The 25,662-nt window shown below is 38.7% G+C and overlaps 1 protein-coding gene across 2 annotated transcripts in view; it reads left to right on the top strand.

The window, feature by feature from the left end:
* BCAR3 (BCAR3 adaptor protein, NSP family member) overlaps nucleotides 1-25,662 on the top strand; it is a 75,048-nt gene that overhangs the window by 10,121 nt on the left and 39,265 nt on the right. The window contains exons 2-4 of one of the 2 annotated variants that reach the window (XM_058808757.1): nucleotides 1,958-2,072; nucleotides 3,627-3,741; nucleotides 17,199-17,523. In XM_058808757.1, the coding sequence (XP_058664740.1) occupies nucleotides 1,986-2,072; nucleotides 3,627-3,741; nucleotides 17,199-17,523 (527 nt within the window). In that variant the 5' untranslated portion in view covers nucleotides 1,958-1,985. Of the gene's footprint in view, nucleotides 1-1,957; nucleotides 2,073-3,626; nucleotides 3,742-10,977; nucleotides 11,071-17,198; nucleotides 17,524-25,662 lie in introns of those variants that run through there. The other variant, XM_058808758.1, reaches the window with a different exon arrangement.

Genomic DNA, 25,662 nt, shown 5'->3' on the forward strand with positions numbered 1-25,662 from the left:
TATTTGTCCATGGTTTTATTTATGTTTTAGCCAACCAGCTGTGGTTTTCCTTTTATCTCTCTGAGAATCATGTGCCCTTCATGCTGACGATCTTGCAATCTGAAAGTACCTGTTTAAAGCAAGCCATAAATGAAAGATGTCAGGGGCTGAGCTTGTCCTCGCCTCACATAAGAATGTTCTCTGTGGCTTTCACATTCCTCAAGGAAATTCTTTTGTGGTGTGTCAATTAAATGTGTAGATTTTCTGGTCAATGTTACTCCACAAAATACTCCTAGTTACTGGAATGCCACAGTTCTTTAGATGCATACCCATTACCCATAGCCTGCAATACTTTCACGATAATGAAAAATCTTCAATAAAGCAAATAATATAACGCAGTATTCCAATGGATAATAGAGGGATTTCACAATGTGACTTGCAAATTAGCATTTTTGTTCTTTAACAGTCTATGAAGTGACAAATTCCAGAATTACAGCTTCCATAGTATAACTGTGTATGTGTCTCTGAAGTGCTTTTTTCCAAGGTTGAGTACTGAGGTAAAATTCACAGACATCCAAAACATTTCATATATTGCTAACTGTTGCTGTTCGAACTGAAATGCTTTTCAAACATTTCTAGGAATGTATTGTCCACTGATACAATTAATACTGCTACTGTAGCCTACCTTTCTGCAGAACGGTATTTTTACGTTTGCAATTTTTATTTTAAAAAAAGAAGAAAGACATCAAAGCTTTTCTAGTGTTCCAAGAATTATGAAAATGCTAAATGACTTGCCCCATCTCACAGAAAGCAGCACTGACTCTTTGTTGACCATAACTTGTCTGCCTTTGGGGCAGCTTCTTGTGTGTTGAGAGTAAGCGATATCTTAGAATGTGTGGTTTGTAGCTGAAAAGTCATAATTACAGGCAGTTTATCCAGAGCTAATGAGCAACTACTTCTTCTCAAGTATAGATGAGAGAAAGATCTTCAACTAAAAATAAAATGAAATAACATAACAAAAATATACAATTCAATGCACTAGGTGTCTGAACGCGAGCATTTCCTGCTTCTGGCATCAGTGTTCGGACAAAAAATGTTCAGCCAGCCAGTTACAGATTTAGAATTGGGCATTCTTGAATTGATTTAGGCTATGCTCAAACTTGCACATAGACATGTCTTCAGAAATGCAGCAATTCTTGGAAGCTTAAGTATTTGTCTGTGCAGATCTTGCATAACTGCATGCATGGAGCAGTGATAACAAGAGAGTATTTTGTCTTTTATCTTCTGATGTCCATCACATGCCCATCTTAATGTCTATCTTTTATTTCATCTTAGCAACTGGGGAAAAAAGTAATGAAAAATATTTTCATTTACAGATAACTCAAATTCAAATGACATAATGAGAACAAACTGTAAAAGTCTTTCAGTTGCTTTTTTCCTTAGAAATATTCTGTGACAGGTTGACTTTAGCTATGTCCCCACCTTGGACAAACACCCACCACAGAATCTTAGTCATTTTGACTGTCTTACAGAGAATGCAGTTTCATTCACACCCTTCATATTCTTACAGAAAACATTGTTCCTTTTGCCATTCCTCTTCATTTAATGTCTTCTTCATGTGTCATACATGTAAGAAGAATGACATTGCCACTGAATGAGTACTGAGAAACATTCTTTGAATACAAAGGCTGAGTGTATTTTAATTGATACTGCAGCCTCAAGTGACTCTGTTGATTCCTCTAAAAGATTATTTCAGCTGCAAGAACTAAACAAAATATAGTATTCAACATTCCCTGCTTGTATGAGGATTGCAATGAAACAGTGGATTAAAGGTAAAAATCTTAATGCGCCGATAGCTACCTCTTACCCTGCAGCCAAAAAATGGCCATAATAGTGGAACTTGCATTTGTGAAGTGCTTTCTGAGTTCAGTTTAACATTCCTAAGCAATGTTATTTGTAATTTGGTTTTGTTTTTCAGAGTCATAGGCATTGGGAAGGAATAGATAATGAAGTATCTACCCATTTCGAACTGGCTGGCCCAGCTTGGACTTGCAGAATATTGCATGCTCTTTGAACAATATGATGGCATAGAGGTGAGAATTGTCCTTTTTCAATAAAATTCTTGAGAAAATATTAAGATCTTTAAAGCTACTAGAAAAACCCTAACCAAAATGTGCCTATAAAAGTTTCAGTTGTGTTACCCTAAGCATCTGCTGTTCAGTACTGGAGTTCTCAACAATCTTAGTTGTGTTCCTTCTTACAACCTTTTTGCTGAAGTCTGAAGAGCAAGCATATTGCATTTTTAGTCCTCTGTTGTCTTTATTGGAGGATGATTTTGGGATTTGGAAGATATTGAGTCTTTGAGAAAACCAGTGGGACCCTTTGTCACTGTTGCCAAAGCTGAAAAATCATTTCTACTGACATGTGAATTCAACATTAGTACCAGCTTTTGCATTTGGGCAAACCAAGAAAGGAATAAATTAGAAGTAAGAATTATGCAGCTCTCTACTTTCATGTTATTAGTTACATATGAGTTACCATTTGAGAAAGAATATTACATTCCCAGGCATGACTTTCGGTCTCCAACAGTGAGAACTTTTTTTTCTTTTAAAACAGTATGAGCTAGTGGCCTAAGAAATTGAGGCATTCAGTAATTTGACCATTACTCAGTCTAAAGCAAATAATGTCAGGCTTTTGAAGCAGTTTTAGTTTGAAAGATTTTTAAATTACAGTTTCAGAAATAGTGGTTCACGCTAGAAATTCTGCGTCAATTGTCTTATTATTTACACAGTGAATCAATCTCATTTTGTGTTTTGGGATCTGAATTGCAAATCTCCATTAGAAAAAGCTACTTCCAGTGACATGACTTGCTAGTAACAGAATACTGTATATTCTATGTACCTCTCTTTATCTTATTTACAGTGAAAATACAGAACAGTAAAAATATTAAGAAATGTATTTTGATATATTTTCTATTTGCTCTGAAAGTTTTCATCATCAAGTGAAGTTTTGTACCCACTTATAAATGGACATCAAATTGAAATTCTGTACTTCTTTGTAAATAATGTCTGGAGTTATTCAGCAGCATATTTTGAAAGTAAAATAGCAATAAGTTTTTGTAGAGAGTGGATTAAAGAGAACAGTTCAGGTTTGATTACTCAAATGCATTATATGAAAATTCTTGTTCTTCAAAACAGTGTCACAACTTATTTTATCTATTATTACAGTGAATATCCTCTCCATTATACAAAAGATTCCTTTCTAAAATCATTATTCCTATCAGTTCATGCTGAGATTTATCTTCCTTCATTAATTAATGCAATGGGAATACTAGTACTTTGGGGATTTTTCTTTTTTTTTTTTTTTACTCAAAGGACTCATAGTTTCCAGGAACTCTGCAGCTAAGCTGACCAGAGTTGTTTTGATAAAAAACCGAGAGACAAGGACTTAATGTTTTAAAAGTAAAATGCCTTATTCCTACCATGATGTACCTTATCATGACAAGGGGCCTTCATATAAAATATGAATATACTCACATTTGCTGTTAGGTAACTTATGGTACCAGAAACAGCAAACATATCTGAAAGACATTTGAATTCTCCAGTATTAACAGTATAATATTTTCCTTATTCTGGCATTTGCCACAGGACTTATTCCATCTTACAGAAGTTGATCTTAGAAAACTGGGAATTGAAAATCAAGGCCACCGAACACACCTCATTTCCAATATCCTGCTGCTTCAGCAGGTAAAACACAAGAGAGGTAAGAGTTCTGTGCTGTCTCCTAAAGATTGAGGAATGAGCTAAGGCAACCCGAGCTTCCCTGCCCCAAAGGATGATAAACAAATACCCTGATCCAGCCTGGGATACTGCTCTGAATGCAGATCACAGGGGGACTTTACACAGACAATAAGAGGAATTGTTAAACATTAGTTTAACAAAAATCAAACATCCACATTTTGGCATGGATTTACAAAATAATATACCCTGTATTTTTAATAAAAGTTGTCATTTAGAAAAGGTTTCACTTTTATTTCCATTTCTATTGCTCTCACAATCTTCATCTTAACAAAACACAGTAATGTTTACATACCATAATTGGCGGAAGTCTGAGTCACAAATATCTTCCTCATTTGGAAAGATCACATCAGAAGGTCTAAACCCAGGTAATTTGTGTACATCCCACCTCATCCCTGCTGAGGAGAGGATGAGTGCTTGCACAGTTCTGACCCTTCTTTTCCATTAGGGACTTTGCTGTGAATTAAGACTTGATCACTGCATCATTTGTTGTTTTTATCAGCTCAGTATCAAAATTCAACTCAAATTCATGAGAGCTGGAACAAGCCCTGTAAGACATTCTAGACTGAGTAGAAGGGTATAGTGAGAAGTTATTCAGCTATGACTTGTATTGGGTATTTTGAGAATTGTTCACAAGATAATGAGATATAAATATTGTGTGTTCTGTCCAGTAATTCTTCAGATCACTGCCAAAGGTTTTTTCAAATTTAATGTGAAGCACTTAGTTATTTGGCTAACAGTCCTGCTGTTACATTCTCTTGGTCAAGATAAGACTTCTGGACCATGTGTAGAAATTGATTAATCATAAAATGTGTTTAGCTACTGAAGTTCTTAGTAGGAGCTAGAACTGATTGTGTACAAGTAGGTCACTGTATTTCCTCAATGTTTTCTGACAAGTTCAATATTGATTTAACAATTACACAATTTCTACAGCTCATAGGTTTGGCTGTCTTAAAATATGAATGTAAATATGACGTTTTTGTAACTGCTACTGTGAACAGATTAGGAAATTATTTCAGTTGATGATTGCAGTGAAACTGGATGTGTTTCAATTGGTATCTGGTTTTGTGTGCGTTGGGACTGTGTTTTGTAATCTTTTCAGGTACTGAAGTGTGGAATATATTACAGTTGTCAATGCAGCATTGTTTTTCAGGGCTGGTTTACAGGTTTTCAATGCAGCACTACACTTTTCAAACTGTCATTGACAGGGTAAATTGATTTGTAGATAGTTATGCAACATTTCATTCAACTCAACAGAATGTTCCAACACATGATTGTTCAGCTTCAGATATGTTAAGCCTACATCAAATCCTGATGTATTGCTGATGACTTCAGTGAATATGAATTTGAGTCAAAATTTTTCCTTTTAAAATGATGTGTGTATATAATTTTTTTCCCTCCCCAGACGCAGATTTTGCAAGGTGACAGCATGATGCCATTTTGGTTTTGTTTTTTCTTTTGGCAGTTAATTGCTAGGACTCTTTAAGCTAAATTCTAGTAAAATTAGTGCTGGTTCATATTTTTATGGGCATTTATCTTGAGCAATGTCTCCATTCACTGTTGGGTTTTGGCTAATGATAATTAAATGTATAATTGAATTATGTGCTTGAAAAAAATACAGACACAATAATCTCCAAGTTCTGTTTACACTAGGGTATTTGCATCCTCAGTTTCATTGCCTATTGTATTAAGGATTTCTGGGAAGGTTGAAAACAGATCAGCTCAGTCAGTCATACATGAGTGCAGACTGGTTTGTTTTCACAGTAGGGACTAATGGTTGTTATCTGGTCTTCAGCCTATTATGACACAGTTTTGTTTTGTGTCTGTCTTTGACAGAATGCTGTGTCTAGTAGCAAAGTGCCTAATCAGTTACACTTGTTTCCCGACACTGAACTTTGCTGTAGTCAGACATGAGAGAAAATTTCTAAAATTTTCAATTCTAGTAATTAAATGCTAATGTCCTACTAATGTACTTACTTGGATCAGAGCAAAGGCGATCTTCTCTGTGTGTGTTATTTTGAGCTCTAAACAGCAACATTGTATTTGATGCTGGTTCAACAGTTTCCAGAGAGTGCTTCAAGTGATAAGTCACTTCTAGCAAGTAAGCATTTTCACAGGGCTAAAAGTGACATTAAATTTTGGGAGTATTTGTGAAAATATTTTCCTGTTTTCTAAAATATCTTGATTCTGAAATGACTTTGAACAGGACATGTCTCAGTGCATTTGGATTCCATTTGATTCATCCTGTCTAACTCTAGCAACTTGGGCTGGGTTTCCACAGTAATTAATACCAAGATCTGTGCATTGACATAATGCCCAGCAACACATTAGAGCTGGATGAAACATGTGCAAATGATCACATATCTGTTGAATTAGGCTGAGTACACAATACAAAGGTCACTGGCTTGATGCTTTTATGCCATCTTTATGGCAGTCAGTGATAGGGAAGTGAGTGGGGCAACTGATTTTTGAGTGCCATTAGCTAATCAGTAGGAAAATAAATATTCAAAATTGTTACACCACTTCAGCCCAGCAAAATAATAGTGGATCAGTGATTTGAATAATGGGGCTCTGATATTTTTGATCTGAACCAGAAAACTTAAATGCTGCTGTACCGTGGACTGTAATTGAAGCTACACATTCTAGTGCTTTTGCTCTTTGAAACATTACAAGTGCAGCCAGAGTGCTTTGGGGCAGTGCTATGTAGTGTCAACCTGTCAGATTCCAACCTCATGCTAAAGCATGCTGGTAACTTTGCCAACAGAGAGAGAGGAAGCTTTGAACAGTTTGATCTGCATGACAGAGGTGGCATTGCTACCTGTGTGGTCTGTTTTGCTCCTACTGAGAGACACAAGGATTTGGAGTTTTTTGCTTTCTCTGTTTGGGAAAGTCAGTAATGTAAATGCTGTTACAGAGTTGTTAACAAACACCTCTGACAGTACTATTTCATCTACTGAAAGTTCCAAATTTGCTTACTGGTGCTTTCTCACACTGTTTATTCTTGCCCCTACATCAGTAATGTTTGAAATGAAAACCATCTGTCACGGGCAAGGAGAGGCTGGTAATTTCCCTGTATCTGAGACTTTTTACAGAAACATGGAGTAACAGAAACTCGGAGTGAGTCTTAGATCCCCAGTAACAGTTCCACCACTGCTAAAAGCAAAGAGGAAAACAGGCCCTCTGGTAAAAAGGAACCCAAAAGACCTTGACCACCTTCTTTCCAGTTTAAGGTATCATTTACCAAAACTAGTCAATAAAAAAAAACTGGATTTAGTGCCATTTTACCAGTGTATTTTGAACTTTTGAAACAGGTCTGTCTAATAAATGCCAGCACAAGTTGCTTCACATGATTTTCAATACCAAATTTAAAGAGGGGGAAAGGGACGCAACATATTATTGCCACAGAATCTGTGTGGTTTATTTTTAATAATTTTTAATTACTAATTATGTTTTGTTCAAGATGATTGTTTTCTTGTATTATATCTGACAATGAGTTGATGTAACTCTTGAAACTCTCTTGCTGTACTACAACATTGTTTGCAAAATGATCAGCTATGGGATGTGTCTGCTTGCAAGCTTTTCTGAGGCTGGGGATTGCAAGGTTTCTGAACACCAACTCCTAACAGGTAACTCCTTGGGAGTTTCTGAAGGACCTTGTGTCTCCAGACCCAAGACAGATCAAATAGCAAGAGATCATGTTGGTAGATTAATTATGGAGGTCTGGATGGGTGCTGACTAAACTTGCCTGTTTCAGCTGGCAGCCAGGGAGGACATTAGGAAGTAGAGTTGCCATAGCTCATAGTTTTCAAAATTAATATTGCCAGATTCTGAGAGCTGAAGCATTTTTCAAGTCATATAATCATTTTTATTTGCCACGATGTCTTTGACTAACTTGAAAATTACCAGCAAATAAACTTAATTTCCTAGCCAACAGCTATGATCATTACTTTTTCTATGTGGCATCTGTGGGGAGTCAAGGCTTGAGTGTAGTATTTTGTTTATTTGGGTCCTTTTTATTCTAAGACAAGTCTATAGTAGCAACTGGCTTTGACTTTTGTTTATGAGGGCATCTACATGGACTGTTGTGTGAGCAATCCACACATGCCACGTCCTCATCATGTGTAGCTACTACTGCATTTTATCACTGCAGAGCAGTGCTTTTGGAGTAAATGGGTTTTCTCCTGGCTATGTGAAGAAGACTGGAATTCTGACATTTAAGGACAAATTGAAATTTCCCAGTGAATTCACTTCTTGTGTCCCATTGTTTCCTTTGTTTCTGTAAGCCAAGCACATTTGAAAATGGTCTCAAGAACTGGCAAGTACTCTTATGCCAACTCTTGGCATAATTAAAGCATGCAAGCCATAGCAGCACAGGTCTTGGGACCTGTGTCCCAGTTGTGTTCCTCCTCATTTATCTGTTCAGTTAGCTGCTTTTCTGGGTGTCTTTGCAGGTGGAAAGATGCACCTGTACATACTCCCCTCCTTCAGAAAGCCGAAGTCAAGGGTGGCCACAGGAGGCCCCAGCAATGTGTGATGTATGGCCAGCAGTGGCCAGCACACTGCTGCTTTCTCAGCCTCCCTCATGGTGGTGTCACCAAGGACACTGCTCCAGTGCTCCTGTCTGTGGCAAGGTGATTCACAGACAGTGTGATGCCATACAGATAAACAGATGGCTCAGGGTATGGCAGGTTAAAATGAATGCTGATAGGGAGGGCTTGACAGAGGTGCTGTACTCCTTTCAGGACATTGATGCTTCCAGACTCCATCCCACAGCTCAGTGAACTCATTTCCAAAGTAGATAGAAAGTATGAAAAATACAAAGCTTTGCAATGAGGAATTTGATCTAGTTTAATCTGGAGTAACTCGCAACCAGTGGGCCTATTGTAGGCAGTCCTGTGAATTTTTCCCTCTTGCATCCTGTAGGCAAATTCTCTTTAACAACTTTGCATCAAGTATGTGCAAGGATGGGTTGTGTAAATTGTTAAATGTGAAGACAAAGACCAATTTTCAGTTTCACCTGACGACAAAACAAAATTTTAGGAAAAGAATGTAATGACTCATGCAAGTAAGAGTAATCACAGTTTAGGGAGGGCTGCCCAGCTACAATCCCATTACTTAGCATGTAGTCATGCTCCAGAGGAAGTTACTGCCCCTTTTCTGGTTCTTAGTCATTAAAAAATGACAAGCATGACACTATTTCCTATGTAACTACAGTGCCTAAAAATTTCCTGAGTGATTAGAATCAGCCAGTAGGGACAATGTTATGTGTCAACCGATCAGAGGTTTTGGCATGGTTTGAAATGTCTTTCACCTGAACTGTGGAATGTGTGGTTTAGATAGAGGAGCAAGACATTTTCCTTTATTTAATGAGGAAAATAATAGTTTGCACTTGTGTAGCATCTTCCACTTGATAAGCTGATAGAGTACTATACAGTGTTCCCTGTGAAAAATAACTACCAGTGTGATGTATGTTACAAAAATGTTAGTGTATGTCATACAGGAAGTAGGTGGGTCAGAATACTACAACTGAATCTGAAATCCATGCATCTTAACTCCTCTTTCTGTATTCTCACCCTAATGCCATTTTTCTTGCACTGGACATATTGGTGAGGCATTTTGGTGTCCAACATGAGATCACAGTCTGGTGTTCTTTGGTTCCAAATTTTCCGTTTGGGGGAAAACAATTGACAAAAGAACAGAGTGAGGTTTTGGTGTGCAGTTAAGTCTTGTTTTATGTGAAATTAGTTTGAATTTAGATCTTAACTTCAAGGCTCTGTTCAGTGCCAATAGGATGATATTTTTTGTAATTTGTTGAGAGAAAAATATAGAAGTCTGTCTGTCAACATGCCACAAGTAGTGACTTATGTTCCAGCACCAGTGAATGGATCTTTTCGAAATCTGTTGTGTTTCATGTTTACCTCAACTCTTCTGCTTTGGAAGTTGTTGTAAACAGTGTGTGGCAACACCAGCACTGATAATGCTTCCCTACCGCTCATGCCTGCCTTAAGGTACTGGTGTTGCTATGGGAAGGGAAACACCAGTCAGAAGTGCTACTGAGTCTCCTTTACCATAGTGTACTCAATAAATTTAATTTTCTAATCTTCTGGCTCTGTCCCTTACTGAATATTGGAGCACTACTTTCTGCCTTTGTTTTCCTTTCTCTTATTTTACACTAAACTTCATCTTATTTGAGCTTTCTTATGCAAACATTCTACTCATATCTATGAAAATTCCTAGACTTTCCCAAGAATTTTTATCTCCTAACACCGACTTCAGCAACTTATGTGATGGCTAAAGAATCCTGTCTGAGTGTGCCTTGGTTTGTACTAAAGCAAAATCCCTGTGGCTGAGGCAATGGTACAGCTGACGGTGCTCGAGGTAATTAGTTGAAAATGAAGGTTGTATCTATAATTATCTCATTGTTTTGAAGGTATATTTTACAAAAGGAGTGTAGGTGACCATCTGTTCGGCAGGAGCTCCAGAATCTGTACAGCTATTTGACTCTTTATTGTAGAAGATGCGTTTTATCCCACCAACCTGTTGCACGAATAACTTCACGCGGCTTGGTAGTAAGAGGGGGCGCCTACCAAAGCAAGTAAATTGTGTGTGTGAAGTACGTAAAAGGCTCTGAATCGCCCGTCAACAGGGTGGGTTTAGCGAACTGTTAATTTTTGCTGTAGTGCTAATTTGAGAGACGCAGTTATGGAGGCGAAGTTGTTAAATCCATGGAAAGGGGCATGGGGAGGGCAGGGCCCGCGGCGGGCTGGTGCTCCGGGGGCTCAGCCCGAGCGGCCCGGAGGGTGTGGCCGGGGCCGAAGCAGCGCCCGGGGCTGCGCAGCGCCCGCAGCCGCCGGAGCCGCCCCCGCCCCAGGTGAGGGGCGCCCGTCAGGGGCTCGTGGGGCGGGCGAGGCACGGAACCGGGCCCGGGCTGTCGCGGACCGGGCAGCGGGCGATAGGGCGCTCGGGAAGGCTCCGGTTGAGTCACCCTTAAGTAATCGCGAACTGCGCTTCTTTGCAGCGACCTGGTGCTGGCTACGCGCCGGCTCCTGCCGCGGCACGGCCAGACCTGGGGCTCTCCCACAACGTCCCGGTTCTTTTTCTGGCAGCTCCGCACCGCGGCTGTGGCGGGTCCGGCCTCCGGCCGCCCCTCGCGGCTGCCCGGCTGCCCGCTCCGGTTCCGCGGCCCCGAGGGAGGGGCCCGGGCGGGACTCGCTGCCCGGAGGGCGCTTGGCCGGCACAGACGCTCCCGCCGATCCGTAGGAAGCCTGGAGAGGAGCAGCCGTGATCAGAGCCGGTAACTGCGGGGACAGCGCTGAGCTGTCGGGCACAGGATGCAGAGCTGGTTTGGGGTGTGAGTGTGTCCGGGTGTCGCCCTGTCCCCGCACCGCTGCGGGGCAGGGGGCGCGGGAGCAGGGCAGGGCTGGCCTGCGGGCTGCTGGAAATGCCGTAGCTGTGTCAGTGACGACCAAGATGTTGGATCCAAGTGTTTAGGTTTTGTGGGCATTGATCCCATGGAAAGCTGTTAAATATAAAACAGGTATAAAACACTGGTGTGTACTCAGGATCCCGAGATACTTCTCTGAGTAGAGAGAAAAGAAACGCTGTGTCCTTTTTTTTCCCCCCCTCGTCTTTTGAAGAGGAGAGGGCGCAAAGGCACTTCTTTCCGTCCGAATTTGTGATTTCTGAAAGTCAGCGTTAGTTCGAAATAGTAATGCTGGAATTGTTTTTTATTTAAAGTGGTCTGTTCTCTTTTTTGTTTTTTTTCTTCTTCTTTTTTTTTTTTTTTTTTTTTTTTTTTGTGGGAACAGAGAAGCAGTCAAAATAAATTGCTTCCTTTACCAGAGAAGGAACAAAAGGTTGTATTTTTGAAGCATTGGCTAAAAAACCCCTTAGATTTGACTGTAACCTTGGTAAAGTTCTCTGTTTCTGCCAGCAAAATGGGGAGAGAAGGTTTATTTCAAGGCAAGGTTTCATATTGTTCAGGATTACTGAGCTAACTGATTAGGCACTTGTATTTCAGAGATAATTTCATGGCCAAATGAAGAAAGCTGTATTTATTATTGAATAATCTTTAATGATCACTTTTTCTTGGCATTTTTTATAGATATGAAGTCATTCTACATGAAAAAATTCAGAAAGAGAAGTATGGGGTTGATCTGTTTCTCTCATCTTGAAAAAAAAAGATATTTCAAAAATAGTTTATCTGGGCTGTGTGTTTGCTGTTGCACGAGAATAATAGTTAAAAATAACATTTTAAATATACAGCTCAAGGATGTACGGGGGGAGGGTGGAAATTGTGTGGCATATATATAGAGAGAGAAGGATAGCATGAGCATTGTGATAGCACTCCAAGACTCTTTGGAAGCAGTGACCTGACTAATCTTGTGGGGATGTTTGATGTTTGACAGACTCATGTTTTTTTCTGATAGTAGCTTAAAGCCTTTGAACTACTGCATGAGCTTTCTCAGTCTAGGTCTCTGTATCATAACAGACTGTAGGTTCTTGAACCTTAATATTTTTCTCAGTCTTGTGACATTTGCTAGACAAGCTACTGCATCAGATTCTCTTTTTCATTACAAAAGCAGAAAATACAGGTTGCAGATAGCTGCTTCTAAGGCATTTTGGGGAGCAGAAATCCTTTCTTTTTTGTCACAATAATGAAGAATGCTACACTGCTTCTAGGGAGACAAGAACATGAAATCCATGTTGCATTTATAATGGCTACAGTTTTGATTGTATTTATTCCTATGTTCACTTTAAAGGCTTTTAAGTCATGCTTTTTCTTTTTCCCTTATTTTCTTATTGCATACACCCAAAAAAAAAATTCTGAGGAAATTAATCTGCCGTTTTGTCCTGGCCTTGACTTTCTTCACCATTAAGAATGTTCCCTTCCTTTTTTTTTTTTTTTCTGTGCACATCTGCATAGTGCATGCAAATATGCCAAGTAACTTAGCAGGGAGAAGAGAGTAATGGATCTTCCACTTGTTGAAATTTATTGTTGATTATTTCAAGGGAGGCTTATTTCAAGGGAGGGAGGAATTTGTGAGGAGATTTGACGTGGCAAAAGTACATAGAGTTTTCACAAAAGTTTACTCCATCTCTTAAATACCTGAGAACACACAGGTGAATATCTTAAACCATGGTCAAGCCCTCTTAGCTTCATAGCCTATATAATGGTAAAGATTGGTGTATGATAACACTAGGTATCAACTCCAGTGATTCTGATCTATGAAAGAGAATCACTTAAATGCCAGGTCAATAAGACTGTGAGAAAAATGTGGGTCTTTTAATGTCCAAAACTGATTTAGATCTGAGTTTTTAACTCTGAGTTTTGAAATAGCTTGGGAGTTTGATTTGAAATTCTGAAATTGTTTTTCTGTTTGCTTTTATGAGGTTTCCACTAGCATGAGTATATACAGCCTTGGAATGTTTATTATGCCATTCATGCATCTCTGAGGCTGAACTGAAGATTTCCCTTTCTTTCACTTCTCTTCCTCCAATATATTGAAACAGAAAAGTAGAAGCCACTGCCATTAGTTGTATTATCTTGTTCTGTAGAAGGGGCACCTAATCCTATACCTGAGTCACTTTGAATGAACCATCAGAACACTTCCTCAGGCTGTGTGAACATCACAAAGATTTCATGAGGACAAGCTGAGCCAGAAAATTTGGATTTGCACCCCAAAGATGGCACAAGCAGAAGGATATTTAGTGTGTTGTTTTAGGGAACTGAAAGTTATTTATTTCATTGTTCATGTTTATTTTTGTTTTGAGCAATGATGTGAAGAAACCAAATCCCAGCTGTTTCAACTTGTCTACCAGATACGTATTTTATTTTATGTCCAGTCTCCTACTGTTATCCCAAATGCCGTGTTGATTTGTACTTGCTCACCCTCACCTAACAATTCTGTTCCCATCTATTCTTCCAAATTACAAACTGAAGGAAGAGAAGTGCCACTTTATGTATAAATACAAATTCATTTGCCATTTTTAACATTATATTGGCACAAGTCCATCTTGTTAACACCTAGTTAGGAGAAATTTGCATGACTTCCAAAGTGTTCTGTTTTGTTAGTTGCTGCATTTTGACAAATAGGAATGTGTACTGTTAGATTTCAGTTCCTTTTGAGCCATTGTTCTGTTACCATTTCTACCATTTCTGTTGCTGATTGCATAATGGCCAGTGTTCAAGGCACACTGTCTCTTAGGGAGTGAAATTTTCAGGGTTTCTATATCTGGCAAAGTCAAACATTCTTTGAATGATATACTAAAGTATTTGAGACATTCCAGAGTCTTCAGCTGAAGAGGCTTCCAATTTCCAGCATTTATATTCAATAAAAGAAAACTGGATGGATGGTTTGGCAGGAGCTTTTGTTGCCAAGCTGATTGCAAGTTCTCTGTTAATATTTATGAAGAATATATAATACAGCACATAGGCAAGCAGATAAACGTGTGGTGGAAGCTAGCAGGCCTGTTGTTCTCAGTTTTGTTTGGGTTTTTTGTTTGGGTTGGTTTTTTATTTGTTTGGGTTTTGTTTTATGACTTTTTGTTTGTTTGGGATTTTTTGAGGGGGTTTTAAAGAGGTTTTGTAGGGAGGATTGTTAGAAATATTATCGAAGCTGCACACATACTTGTGGCTACATGTAATGCAAGTTCTTGAGTGCAGATATTTTTGTACTAACTGTGGAACTCTACCTTGATTCCTCAAAACAATACTCAGGTATGAATTTGAGGATTAGGTATTGAATTTGTGAGTCATGTGAGTACTACTAAAAAGAAGCAACTATTAGGTCAACCCTGGGGGTTTGGTTTTGATTCTTAAGGGCTTCTTAGGAGTAGGGGTGAAATAGAAAATGCTATACATCAGGGGGTGGTTAATTTGTTGAAAACTCTCAGACTGTTGGGTTAAAACCTGGGTTGCTGTAAGAATTACCTTGTGATTGGCTTAGGAGAGGGAATTCTCAGCTTTCTTTGTGGATCCTCAAACATGAAGTGGTTGACAATTTCATGTCACAGTAGGCCTATTGTGGACTCATCATTAAAGCAAAGCTTTCTGTGCTTACATTAATTACAGCTTGGGTTTGCCACCTGCTTGCAGGTAATGTGTTCCATTTCAGCACAGCCATGGGAACCTTGCAGGAAAGGCTAAGGAGAACTCTCTCACTGGATAACCTGAACTAAACCAGTTGGAATTCAGGGGTTTGGGGGTGGCCTTTATATAAACCAATAAGAAAGTACAATAATTAAATACAGACTCTCAGCAGGCCTTGAAAGGAGAGCAACACCATTTGTGCCACATGAGCCAGCTAGCTTCCAATTTTTCAGAGTCCATAAAGAGGGTTTCTTGCTTTTCTACAGTGAATACACAAAGTTGAGTTTCAAATGACTGTGTAAATGATAAGAAGCCTTTTCCCCCCAATTGTTAGAGGTAATTTGTATCATTCTATTCTAAAGTAATTTATATAATTCTATTCTAATAATAATAAACAAGCTCAGTGAGTTTGCTTTAGCTAGAGAAGGTTGCAGGTTTGTAGTAAGCATTTGCATTTTAAATCTTCCTATCTTTATGCCAGTTCTTTTGCTTAGAACAGTTGTCTCCAGCAAAACTAACTTTACAGCAATTATTGTGAAAATAATTATGTGATATTTTTAGTACTTGCCAAAACTAGCAGAAGCTGTGTCCTTCACCCACATTATAAATGGAGAGATTATTTAGTCTTTCACATCACATCACATCAGTGTGATAATTTATGGCAGAATTTTTTGTGAGAATGTATTTTGGTTTCTTTAGGATTTTGTATTTTATTTGGATCTGCATGACAAAAAATGTCAGTTCTTTGCCAACACCTCAGATCTTTTCTACTCTTTTCATCAAGAGATGTGACCAGAGTCAAACAGATTCTCCCTAGGCAAAAGTGCTATTCCCAGAGACTTTTCTGCTATAGTGCATAGTACCTGTGCTCTGACAGAGGCTTCGCAAATTGAAAAGTCAAAAAAAAAAAAAAAAAAGTATTACTAAGTATTTATTGTAGGAATTTCAATACAGGAGAATTGGGAGGGGATTTGTTGTTGAAGTCTGAAAACCTTGTCCAGCTGGTGAATCTCTGCAGTGCAAGTGACAGGAAAAAACAGAATTTTTACATACTTTGATATCAGCTTTAGCGTTGCTGTTAAAGTTAAGCCTGTTACTATAACCTCTGAGTAGAAGTAACAGTGCAGAAACATTTTGATGGTAGCTGTGATGCTAAGGTGGAGCAGGAGGACTATAGAGGCACCTCTGTTTTCCTTGCAACACCTGTGCATTCCCCAAAACAGGAGGAATTCTTGTGCAGCTGTAAGCTGCTGACTTCCAGGCTGCTGGGCCTTCAGGGTGCTCCTCTTATTTTTCAGTGTGGAACTTGACTGAGGTCAGAACAGATTCACCCTGTCCATAACTGTTATTTCCAGAAGCACTTCTGCTTTCTGAGTTCATATCAATCTCTGCAGCGTCTGTGGCTGTTCCAGTTTCTATGGGAAGCCCCTGGCTGATGAACACCTAGGTTAAATAATACAGGGCTGCTTGCCCTTTAGGTCTGGTGGTGTGTTCCAGAGTGGCTTTTGCAGGCTAATACAACCCCATAGGATAAGGCAGCAGTCTGTCCTCTGCAATACAACGCTATAAACTGAGCACAGGGCAGCATTTTTGGAGGAACAGAACTGTAATTTGTTAATGAGCCTGAAGCGTTGGTCTCACAAAACCTTTTGCTCACGCTAACAGAAAAACCTGTACTGTATGGCAAACTGCAATTGATTGTACCAGAGACTGACAGCTTTGCAAATCTGTGTGTCAACAGCCATTTGAGCTAGCAGGCTGAGCATGCTGAAGAAGAGAATTCCAGTAATCTGCTCCTGCCCTTATCTCTTGGGTAGAGCCGTTTAGTTTACAGCCTGTTAGAAATATGTGACCAGTTATCTGCTAGATTTATTACTTGAGCAAGACTCCTTAGCAACAGGTTTTTCCTCACAGTGTGCCAGCTACTGGGTTAAAAAACGTATTCTTCCAAACCAAGCTGTAGTGTCCTTTATTTTTTGAAAAATATTCTTAAAGCTCTGCTTGTTGTCAGTAATTCAAGTTGATGTCTGAATCTACAGAGGATGTGAAAAAGCAAAAAAGAGGAACTTGATGGATAAAAATGGGGAATTGCTCATGGCCTGCTTTTGCATGTTTGTCCAGATTGGTTGTTTTTTGGTTTTAACATGTATAAAGTTACATACATGTGTGCTTGGTGTGCATTGGCATCAGCATGACTGGGTCTTGAGGTATCTGCCTCAATGCAAAGCAGAAATTCAGTTTCAGATACCTTTGTTAGTCATGCTACTTAACTTCCTTTAAGGGCTTTGATGATTGATATACAGTAAGCAATCTTGGTTTTGTTTTTCCAGAACCAATAATGATAGCTGCAGGAAAATTTTCAAGTCTTCCCAGAAACGGCCCAGTGAACCACCAGTTCTCGTTAGCTTCTTCCATGGATCTTTTGACCACAAAACCTTCACCAATTGAGCATTGCTCAAACTCCTTCCAAGGCATCTCTATCCATGGCACTCTGCCCAGGAAGAAGAGGGGAACAGTTCCCCCTAGGTCTTGTGATATGTTCAGCCACGTGGGAACGTTGCCTTACACCAGAGCATGGCAGCAGCCACCTTTTGGACAGGACGTTATAGAAGAGTACCCTCCAGAAAATGGAAAGAGCAGCAAACTCCATGCCAGGTATGTTGTAAAACCTTAGTTTACATATGTTACTTGTGTAGGGATTATTACATATTCTTCTAGGCCTCTAAAGGCCCAGTCATAGGTACAGCTGTTAACTATAACTAAGTTAGGTTTTCTCCCTAGTATTCAATTTTGGTCTTGATGGAAGACCTAAATAATTTTGAATGACTGTGTCTTGCCTTGCATGTTTAAAAGGTATAATATTGTGTGTACTATTCCCATGGAGGAAATATTTTTAAGTTACTGAATTGCTTTGACATGACCCTTTGCATTGTAACAGAGCAAATTTAAACAAGAAGTCATAACTGTTCAAACTTGGTTTTGATTTGTATTCAATGCAATATGGATAGAGGGCTGAGGAAAAGGAGAGTGGTGTTCCAGCTGCCTCAGATCTTGAGTTACATGTAGGCCTTCTTCATGAAAACTTAGTGGAACCCAATGTACACTGAGCTAATGACAAATTATCCCTGTTTATTATCCCTGCCTGACTTTGTGGTTAACATATGCAAAGTTCTTGGGAAAGACCCATACTCTTTTAGCCATCCTTTCTTTTGGGAACTTACTATCATCACTGATATTTCATTGCTTACAAAAAGTAATTAATTTTGTAAATGTCCTTTTTTGTTTGTTTTGTTTTGATATTGAGTTCTATAAAATGGGAAAAAATTACCTGCTAACACAAGAAAAAAATCAGTGTAATGCAATGGATCAGTTAAAGACATAGAAATGAGAGAATGTTTGGTTGCTTGGCTGGTGGAGTTAAAGGCTGAGAAAAGATACCCAAATTATAAGTTCTGAATTAGGATTTATAGCCTTGATGTGTCCATCACTACAGGTTTTTTGTTTTCAAGTCTTGTGAGTGAAGAAGAGTTCTAATTAGGTAAGGTTGTATGTGTACAGTGATTTTCTTATGCTTTTTGCTTGTTCTTTATGGGATCAAGCTTTCTTCTCACTTAAAAAAAAGACTTTCTTCTCTATACCCTATTCATTTTAAAAGAAGAAAGTACCTAAGTGGGTGTAGTACTCCTCTGTCACTGATCTGTGAGCTTTTTATTTTTTTCATGAACTAGCTTTTAAACATCATTTGCTTCTTTTATTTACAAAGAATAAGCCCAGCTGGTGAGAATAGGAAAATAATAATGAACTGTGTCATTCCCTAATGGAATTCTTCTGATTCTGAAATTTTTCTGATGACTTGGAGAAATTATCTTGTCAATTTTCAATTCAATAAGAATGTGTTCTCTTCTTCATTTGTGAATGTACATCTCTGTTAGTTAGTTCAAGGGGGGAAAAAAGTTTTCTTTGAGTAAGCTGATGAGTTTTAGAGTCTCTTGGAAATAATTAAATGCCCAGAGTTAGAATCAGCTGAGTTCTTGAAAGGTAGTTTTTTAGCTAAAGAAGAATTCACTCTTGAAAGTGAAAAAATTCTCTTTTAAAAGAGAATTCTCATTTTAGCATATTAAACTAAAGCTGCTTGTGTGTAATGTTCTTTATTATCTGACATTGATAATTAAACCTAAATAAAGCTTAATTGTAATTTCCCTTTGACCTAGTCCATGGGTTATCTTTATTTAGCTCTGCCTTATATTATGGTACCTTTACTTAAAGGAAAATTGTTCAAATTCCCATCTGTTGCTAGAACCAGTGGCTTTTTTTTGGCCTGTGTCATGTGGCTGCCATCAGTAAACCCAAAATTTCTACTGCATTCAGGTGATTATGGTCCTTCATGAGTGGCATTACAGTTTAGCAGACTTGTGGCATGTTCATGCTTTTTCATTAATGCGGCCAAATGTCCCTCAAATCAACAGGACCTAAAAGCAATGCAGAATTATCCCTGTCACAGTGGGTTTGAGTGTGGTGATAAAGCAGCTATCAAAGGCCTGTTTTGACAACCTGTGCCATTTCAGTTGGATGTCAGCAGTACTCAGGTAGTCTTGGGTTAACCAGTAGTTATCTCTGTGGGTCTGGTACTGGCTCTGATACAAACATACTTGAATGTTATCTCATTGTAGAGATGCAAGGAATTTCTGAGGCATTATAAAGAGGATGGAATAGGGCAAAGACATGCAAATATCCCAGAGCAAAACTAGATTCCAGTATTGATACCATGCTGTCTGTTTCATGAGGCAGTGTGATTGCAAGAGAGAGCAGAACAAGGGGTTGCTTCTTGGACTGTCTGTCAGCTGACAGCTCTGGTATTCTCTGTTCCTAAACTCATCACCTCCACATTCAGCACTAAGTGATGTCCTCAAGTGCCATATCCAAACTTTTTTACACACTTTCAGGAGTGGCAACTCCACCACTTCTCTGAGCAGTCTTTTACAATGCTTTACAACCCTTCCGGTGGGAAGAAAATTCCTAATAAATGTATTACTAATAATCTAAAGCTCCCTTGGTGCAACTTGAGGCCATCTCCTCTTGTCCTCTTCATCCTGACAGTTGTTGCTTTATTGGTAAGCCAAACTACACACCAGGGAAAGAAGAGGAGAGGGGTATGAGGCAAATTCTGAAGACTTTTTTTCTCCAGTTGAGGTTTGAGTTGAAGTTAGTACTGTTGCAAGATACAAGGATCACAGAATGCTGTGAGAAAGAAATGTATCTTTGATACCCTGCTGTCAAACAGGTTCTGAGGTTGTTTTGTGGGGAGAGGAGTAATGCAAGTGGTGTGATGGGTTCAACATTGTGTTGTCAGTGAGTCAGGCTAATAAAGATGTGATCTTCACAATCAGTTAAAAGACAGTGAAGAAGAGAAACAATACTCCTTTCTCAATACTGGTAATTCCTCTATTGCCTGCAAATAGCTTGTATTCCTGTTGAAATAAACAGGGTTTGTGACACAATTAAGTGAAATTCAGTTTAGTAAGAGCTCCAGTGTGAAATTGTAAATTGTTAAGATGTCAGAAATAGGATCTGGGTTTGCACAAAGTTGATGCTGTTGATGGCCATGATGCTGTGAAAGAATTTAATGTCAATTTTAGGATGGACAGATTAGCACAGCAATAAAATCAAAGCTAGACACAATATCTTAGAAATAAGATTATTAATTTTTTGTGCAGTTTGTAGAGTTACACGCCTTTTTTAAAAGCCCTTAGTATTTCAATAGCTGTAGTGTCCACTTAGAAATTTAGTATTTGAAAGAAAGAAAAATGAGTTAATTTTGCCTTTGCCCTGTATGTGTAGTGTAGGATTCTTTAGAATAGAATTTTGGATATTTTGGGAGAAACTGTGGCCACACATTTGAATTTAATCACTGTCTTTCCTCTGCTGAGCCTACCCCTAGGAAGTGTTGAAGCACACCATCTGCCAGAAATGATCCCTCTAAGTTTTTGTGCTAATTAAAGCTTTAAAACAAAGTTGACATTAATTCACACTGGCTGTTTCACATTATACAGGACATTTGTGAGTATGTGCTGGTTTAATTTCTGTTTGCTAGCTCTCTTTGCAGTAGCCATTTCGTTTGCTGGGACGTGTAAGGACAATTTTTTGTTCAAATTCCATTCTTTGTCTATACAGACATTTAAAAAATTGAGTCACTGATAAACAGTAGGGTTGTATTGTTCAAACTGGCTTGGAATCAAAATACTTCGTGCATTTCTCTAAATAATGTAACATGCCTTGGGTGCTTTGTTTTATCACTGTTTATGAGAGGGCCTGACCTACCAACTGGTGAGAATTCAATTTTTTTCCTCTGTTTTTGAAGCTGTAGTTTTAACTGTGTATGAATTTGAAGTGTTGAGTTGTAACTACAGAGCTATAATTTTAATCTTTTCTTCTTTGCTTCTGTTTTAATTTTCTATTCGCAAGTCCACGAAATTCCTGGCTATGCTCTAAGTCCTGATTGTGATTATACTTACAACACTACTGTTTTTATTGTTGTGGCTACAAACAATTCATTTTTGTAGGTAGACAAGGCATAGCAGCTTTTCTTTTGCAGTGACAAGATATCAAGCATGAATTGTCCATATCAGTTTTTTTGACATGGTTCAAGCATGTTAAAAAAGAAAGAAATAAATCTGGCAGGTGTGAGGAGCCATGGGAGACAAGATGTTTCTTGGCTTGATTCTTTCACTAAGGAAATGGGCAGACCAGTAGCTTTTAATGTCTTCCAGTGCTCATTGAACCTTATTGCAAAAGATCAAAATGTGATAAATAGCCTGTAAGCTAAAGTGCATTTTATAGACTGGCCCTAATTATTTACACACAGGTGCAAAGAATTCACTTATTTTCTGTAGTTCTGAAAGTATGGTAAGTGTGTGTGACTGCATATTTAGCTCGACTTCAGTCTCTTATTTTGAGTACTGGTCAGCAGAGTTTTTTCCTCTTGTTTTTCTACGTCAGCTCTCATCTAGCACTGGACTTTGTACTGCTGTAGCAGAGAGTAGAGTAGATTAGTTTATCTGGTCGTTTAGGATGTTCTGTTCTCTTCTGAATTTCTGATCTTCAAGGCTCTGCATGTTTGGCTGGATGATCCTCACATACTTGTCTCATGTAACTCTCAAGGAAAAAATAAAAATATGTTCAATTTTAACCTTGACTAATGCCACTGACATTAACAGGGTAACTTCATCAGCATAAAGCTGAGCAGGCTCACTGTTCTCTAGAGTGCTTGCCCTTGTCCTTGGAGGGCAGAACATTTGGAAGTTGGCAAGGTGTTAGTCTTGGATTATAAAGCTATGAATTACTAAATTCTGCCTTCCCAAAACTGTTCCTGTTCTCTTAGTTCTCTTAGTAGTGTTACCACAATAGATCAGGCCTGCTGAAGTCCTTGAACTCACAGTTGAGTTATAAAGGAAAAGAGTTGGCAAGGTTGTGCTTGGTGAGGAGAACACTATTCAGGAATTTGCTTTATCCTTGTCAGAATTTGCAGCCTGTTTGCTTCCCCAGATGCTGCAAATTCTGCTTTTCTTTGGATTTGGAGAAAGGGGTGGATCAGATATTTGGACAGCATTTATTTTTTTCTAATTAGTATTTTGAAAACATGATTTGTTGGATAATTTTAATTTGAATTTGTGCTACGTTTTTTATATTAATACTGTATGTACACTTGAATGATTCGGTGCACTTTGAAAATGAAAAATATTTTTTATCAATGTTTTAATATATCAAGTAAAATAAATATTTTGTATGTTTCGTGTGGGGAGTAAAGTGAGTAATACTGGGGGGTTTTTGTTTATGAAATTCAGTGTAGTTCTTCAAGTTTGAAAATATTTGCAAGATTACCAGGAAGAAGACCAGTGTCTTGGTTCCCTTTTAAATTTTAGGATAAGGTGGGAGGAGTTTTTATAAATGCACAGAATTTTGAAAGTAAAAATAGTTACAGTTTTGGTGTAAGGCCTGAAACTACCTCTTAGTGTGAGTTTTGTTTTTTAAAAAACCTGAACCAAAATGTTTATATGTGTTTGTGTTTCTTTAATAAGAGTAACACAAGTGTGTTGAATTTGGGGCTAGTGAATATCTCATTGACTTCTTCCATGCACAGGTTTTTCCAATTGAAGAATTCCTTAGATGTTGCCAGTACTTCATGCTTTTTGTCACAGATTTTCCCATTCTCTCTCTTGTTTGTCCTGTTCACACGTGCACCTGCAGATCTCTGCTGTCTCAGAGGTGGAGCAGAGCTACCCACTAAAGGTGGGAGATGTTTGTGGTAGAAGGAATGCTGTGTTGGATAAGCAGAGAATAGCTACTGTTATCTGCCTACATTCAGTTTCAAATCCTCTTATCCTTTAACTCCAGGGCTTTGTTCTGTTTTGGCTTGTCTACCTTTTCTTTTTAGCCCTTCTAGCCTTTGTTGGGATCACATTATTCTGTTGTGAAGTTCTACTTCACCCCTTTGTTCCCATTTGATGCTCACATCCTCTTTCTTTGCTTGGTGGACATAGGCCTGCAGAACCAAGCTCCACTTCTAGATTTTTATGGGGATTTTGGAAATCTATGTGGGATCTTCAGAGAGGGAAATGAGGAAAACAGGATTAAATGTTTCAAAAAGAGAGACCATCTCTCCAGCATTAAAGATGAATTAAACCACAGTCCTTCAGCTTCTGAGCAGAGGAACTGAAGTCCCTTATGGGATGAACACAGTTGTATCATCATTTGAAATTAATTGTGGGATCATAACCTTATTGTTAATGAGCGACTTGCCAGGTAAATTTGAGCCCAAATCCCTCAAAGCCCCTATCAAAATTTGTCAGTGTTGTTTTTCAAAAACTTCCTGAAAACTTTTTTTTTTCTGGCTGTTTATTCTTTGAGCAGAGGACACTATATGTGGTGGGAAGTTTCTTGAATTACTCCTTCTGTCACACCCAAAGTTCCTTCCTTGCCTCTGCTGTTTTCTGGTCTCTTTTGTAAGTGTTATGGAGTGCCCTATTCAGTTGTAATAAGGGCTATATTGCTTCCTCATCCTGCCTCCTGTTCATATGTGAGCATTTGGTTTCATTTCTGCCCCTTTATGCTCTAAACAGTAGTTAAATGTTACATAGGGGAGCATATTCCTAATGGTGACTTGCCATATCCAATGCAGAGAGGCATCTGATGTGATGAGCTTTCTTAAGTGGGCTGAGGGAACAGACAGGGAGGACAGTTCTTCCTCCCACTATTGTCTTCTTCAGTGCTAAAACTTGGTATTAGTATTCTTGTGCTTCAGTCCAAATACACATTCCTGAAAGATCTATTTGCAGGGGGAAAACCATACTTTGTTAAAAAAGTGTACCTAGAGTTAGATGCATTTCAGATTAATAATGAAGACACTGATTCTACTGAACGTTGGTCAGTGGGGTTTTTTTGAATATGCCATATTCATTTAGTAAGTTTATATTGATTTTGAACACCTAAAATTTTGTGGCACTGGATTCAGGATAACTGTACAGCAACTGAAACACTCATTGTAAAGAATTGCCAGCTGAAGATATAAGTCAACAGCACATACATAAAGGCAACAGCACATATTATAATCCAGTTTGTAGTTACAGTGTCTGTTTTGGATAAGCAATAGTCTTGCTGCCCAACCATTACTTTCATAGAATAGGTCTTGGGATAAAAGATTTAAGAAGGGCTTTGAAGGACAGAGTTTTTTGTCTTTGGTAGGCCTAAATGTTAAGGAAAATAGAGGAAAAAGAATGGAGATGGCTAGTCTGAGCTTTTGACCAGGTTGTAGAGACTGGTACTGTGTGTGGTGCAGAAAGAGAAATTCTTCTGGAAAAGGTAAAAAAAATGGTGTCGATTTTTCTGCTGCAATAGGTTAACTGGAGCAAGTTAGAGGGATCCAGATTGAAGTGGTAAATGTAAATAGCTGCAACATTATCTCTGCTGGGGCATTCTGAACAAATAGGATTGAGATTTTATTTAATCCAAGGAAAAGTACATTGGATCTCTTCTGGAGTTTTAATTACTGGAGTCCCTGCTGTTCCTGTGTGAGCTGCAGGTCATCACACAGTTAGTCATAGCAGTTTGCACTTGTTTCCACTGGTGTTGGAATGAGTCATGTCCATGGTTCTGTGCAGCTGGAGGCAGAAGGGTGGAATGCCCTCAGGAATGCAGCAGAAGTGCGTGTGTGAAGCAGAAGCTGCTGGGGGATAAAATCAGTGGATCTTTTGCTCTAGTTTGCAGTACAAATAAAATCAGTCTGTGCTGCATACACTGAAACATGCCATGTCCAGCATGCTCCAACTTGCACCTTCATACTTCAGTAGTGTGTATTTCAAACATCTACAGAGATAGAGAGATTTCGAAGACACAAACTGAAGAAGGCATGTGATCCATCTGATCATTTTACAGCAGTTCTGTGTTAGCAGCCATGCAGCAGCTTGGTACATTTTCAGGGTCTCAGGCTCCCTTTGAGCCTCTATTGTCTTCACTCAGATTTGGCATTGGCACTATTGTTGGAACAATTGAGAAGATAGTTCTCATTATTTCTCTTTCAATGGGGTAGAAAAGAAAATGTCCCCAGGAAAAGTCCCTTTAAAATAAATGGACAAATATATTTTCATATATCAAACACTGGCAATGTGTCCCAATGTTTTTCCCACAGGTACAGCTATAAAAGTGTGAAGTAGCACAAAGCTGACTCAGGGCTAATCAGTTTCTAACACTGTAAGAATATTTATATGGGAGTTGAATGATAGGGAGGATTTGGGAAATTTG

Source organism: Ammospiza caudacuta, chromosome 7 (assembly GCF_027887145.1).
Source record: "Ammospiza caudacuta isolate bAmmCau1 chromosome 7, bAmmCau1.pri, whole genome shotgun sequence".
Lineage (NCBI taxonomy): Eukaryota > Metazoa > Chordata > Aves > Passeriformes > Passerellidae > Ammospiza > Ammospiza caudacuta.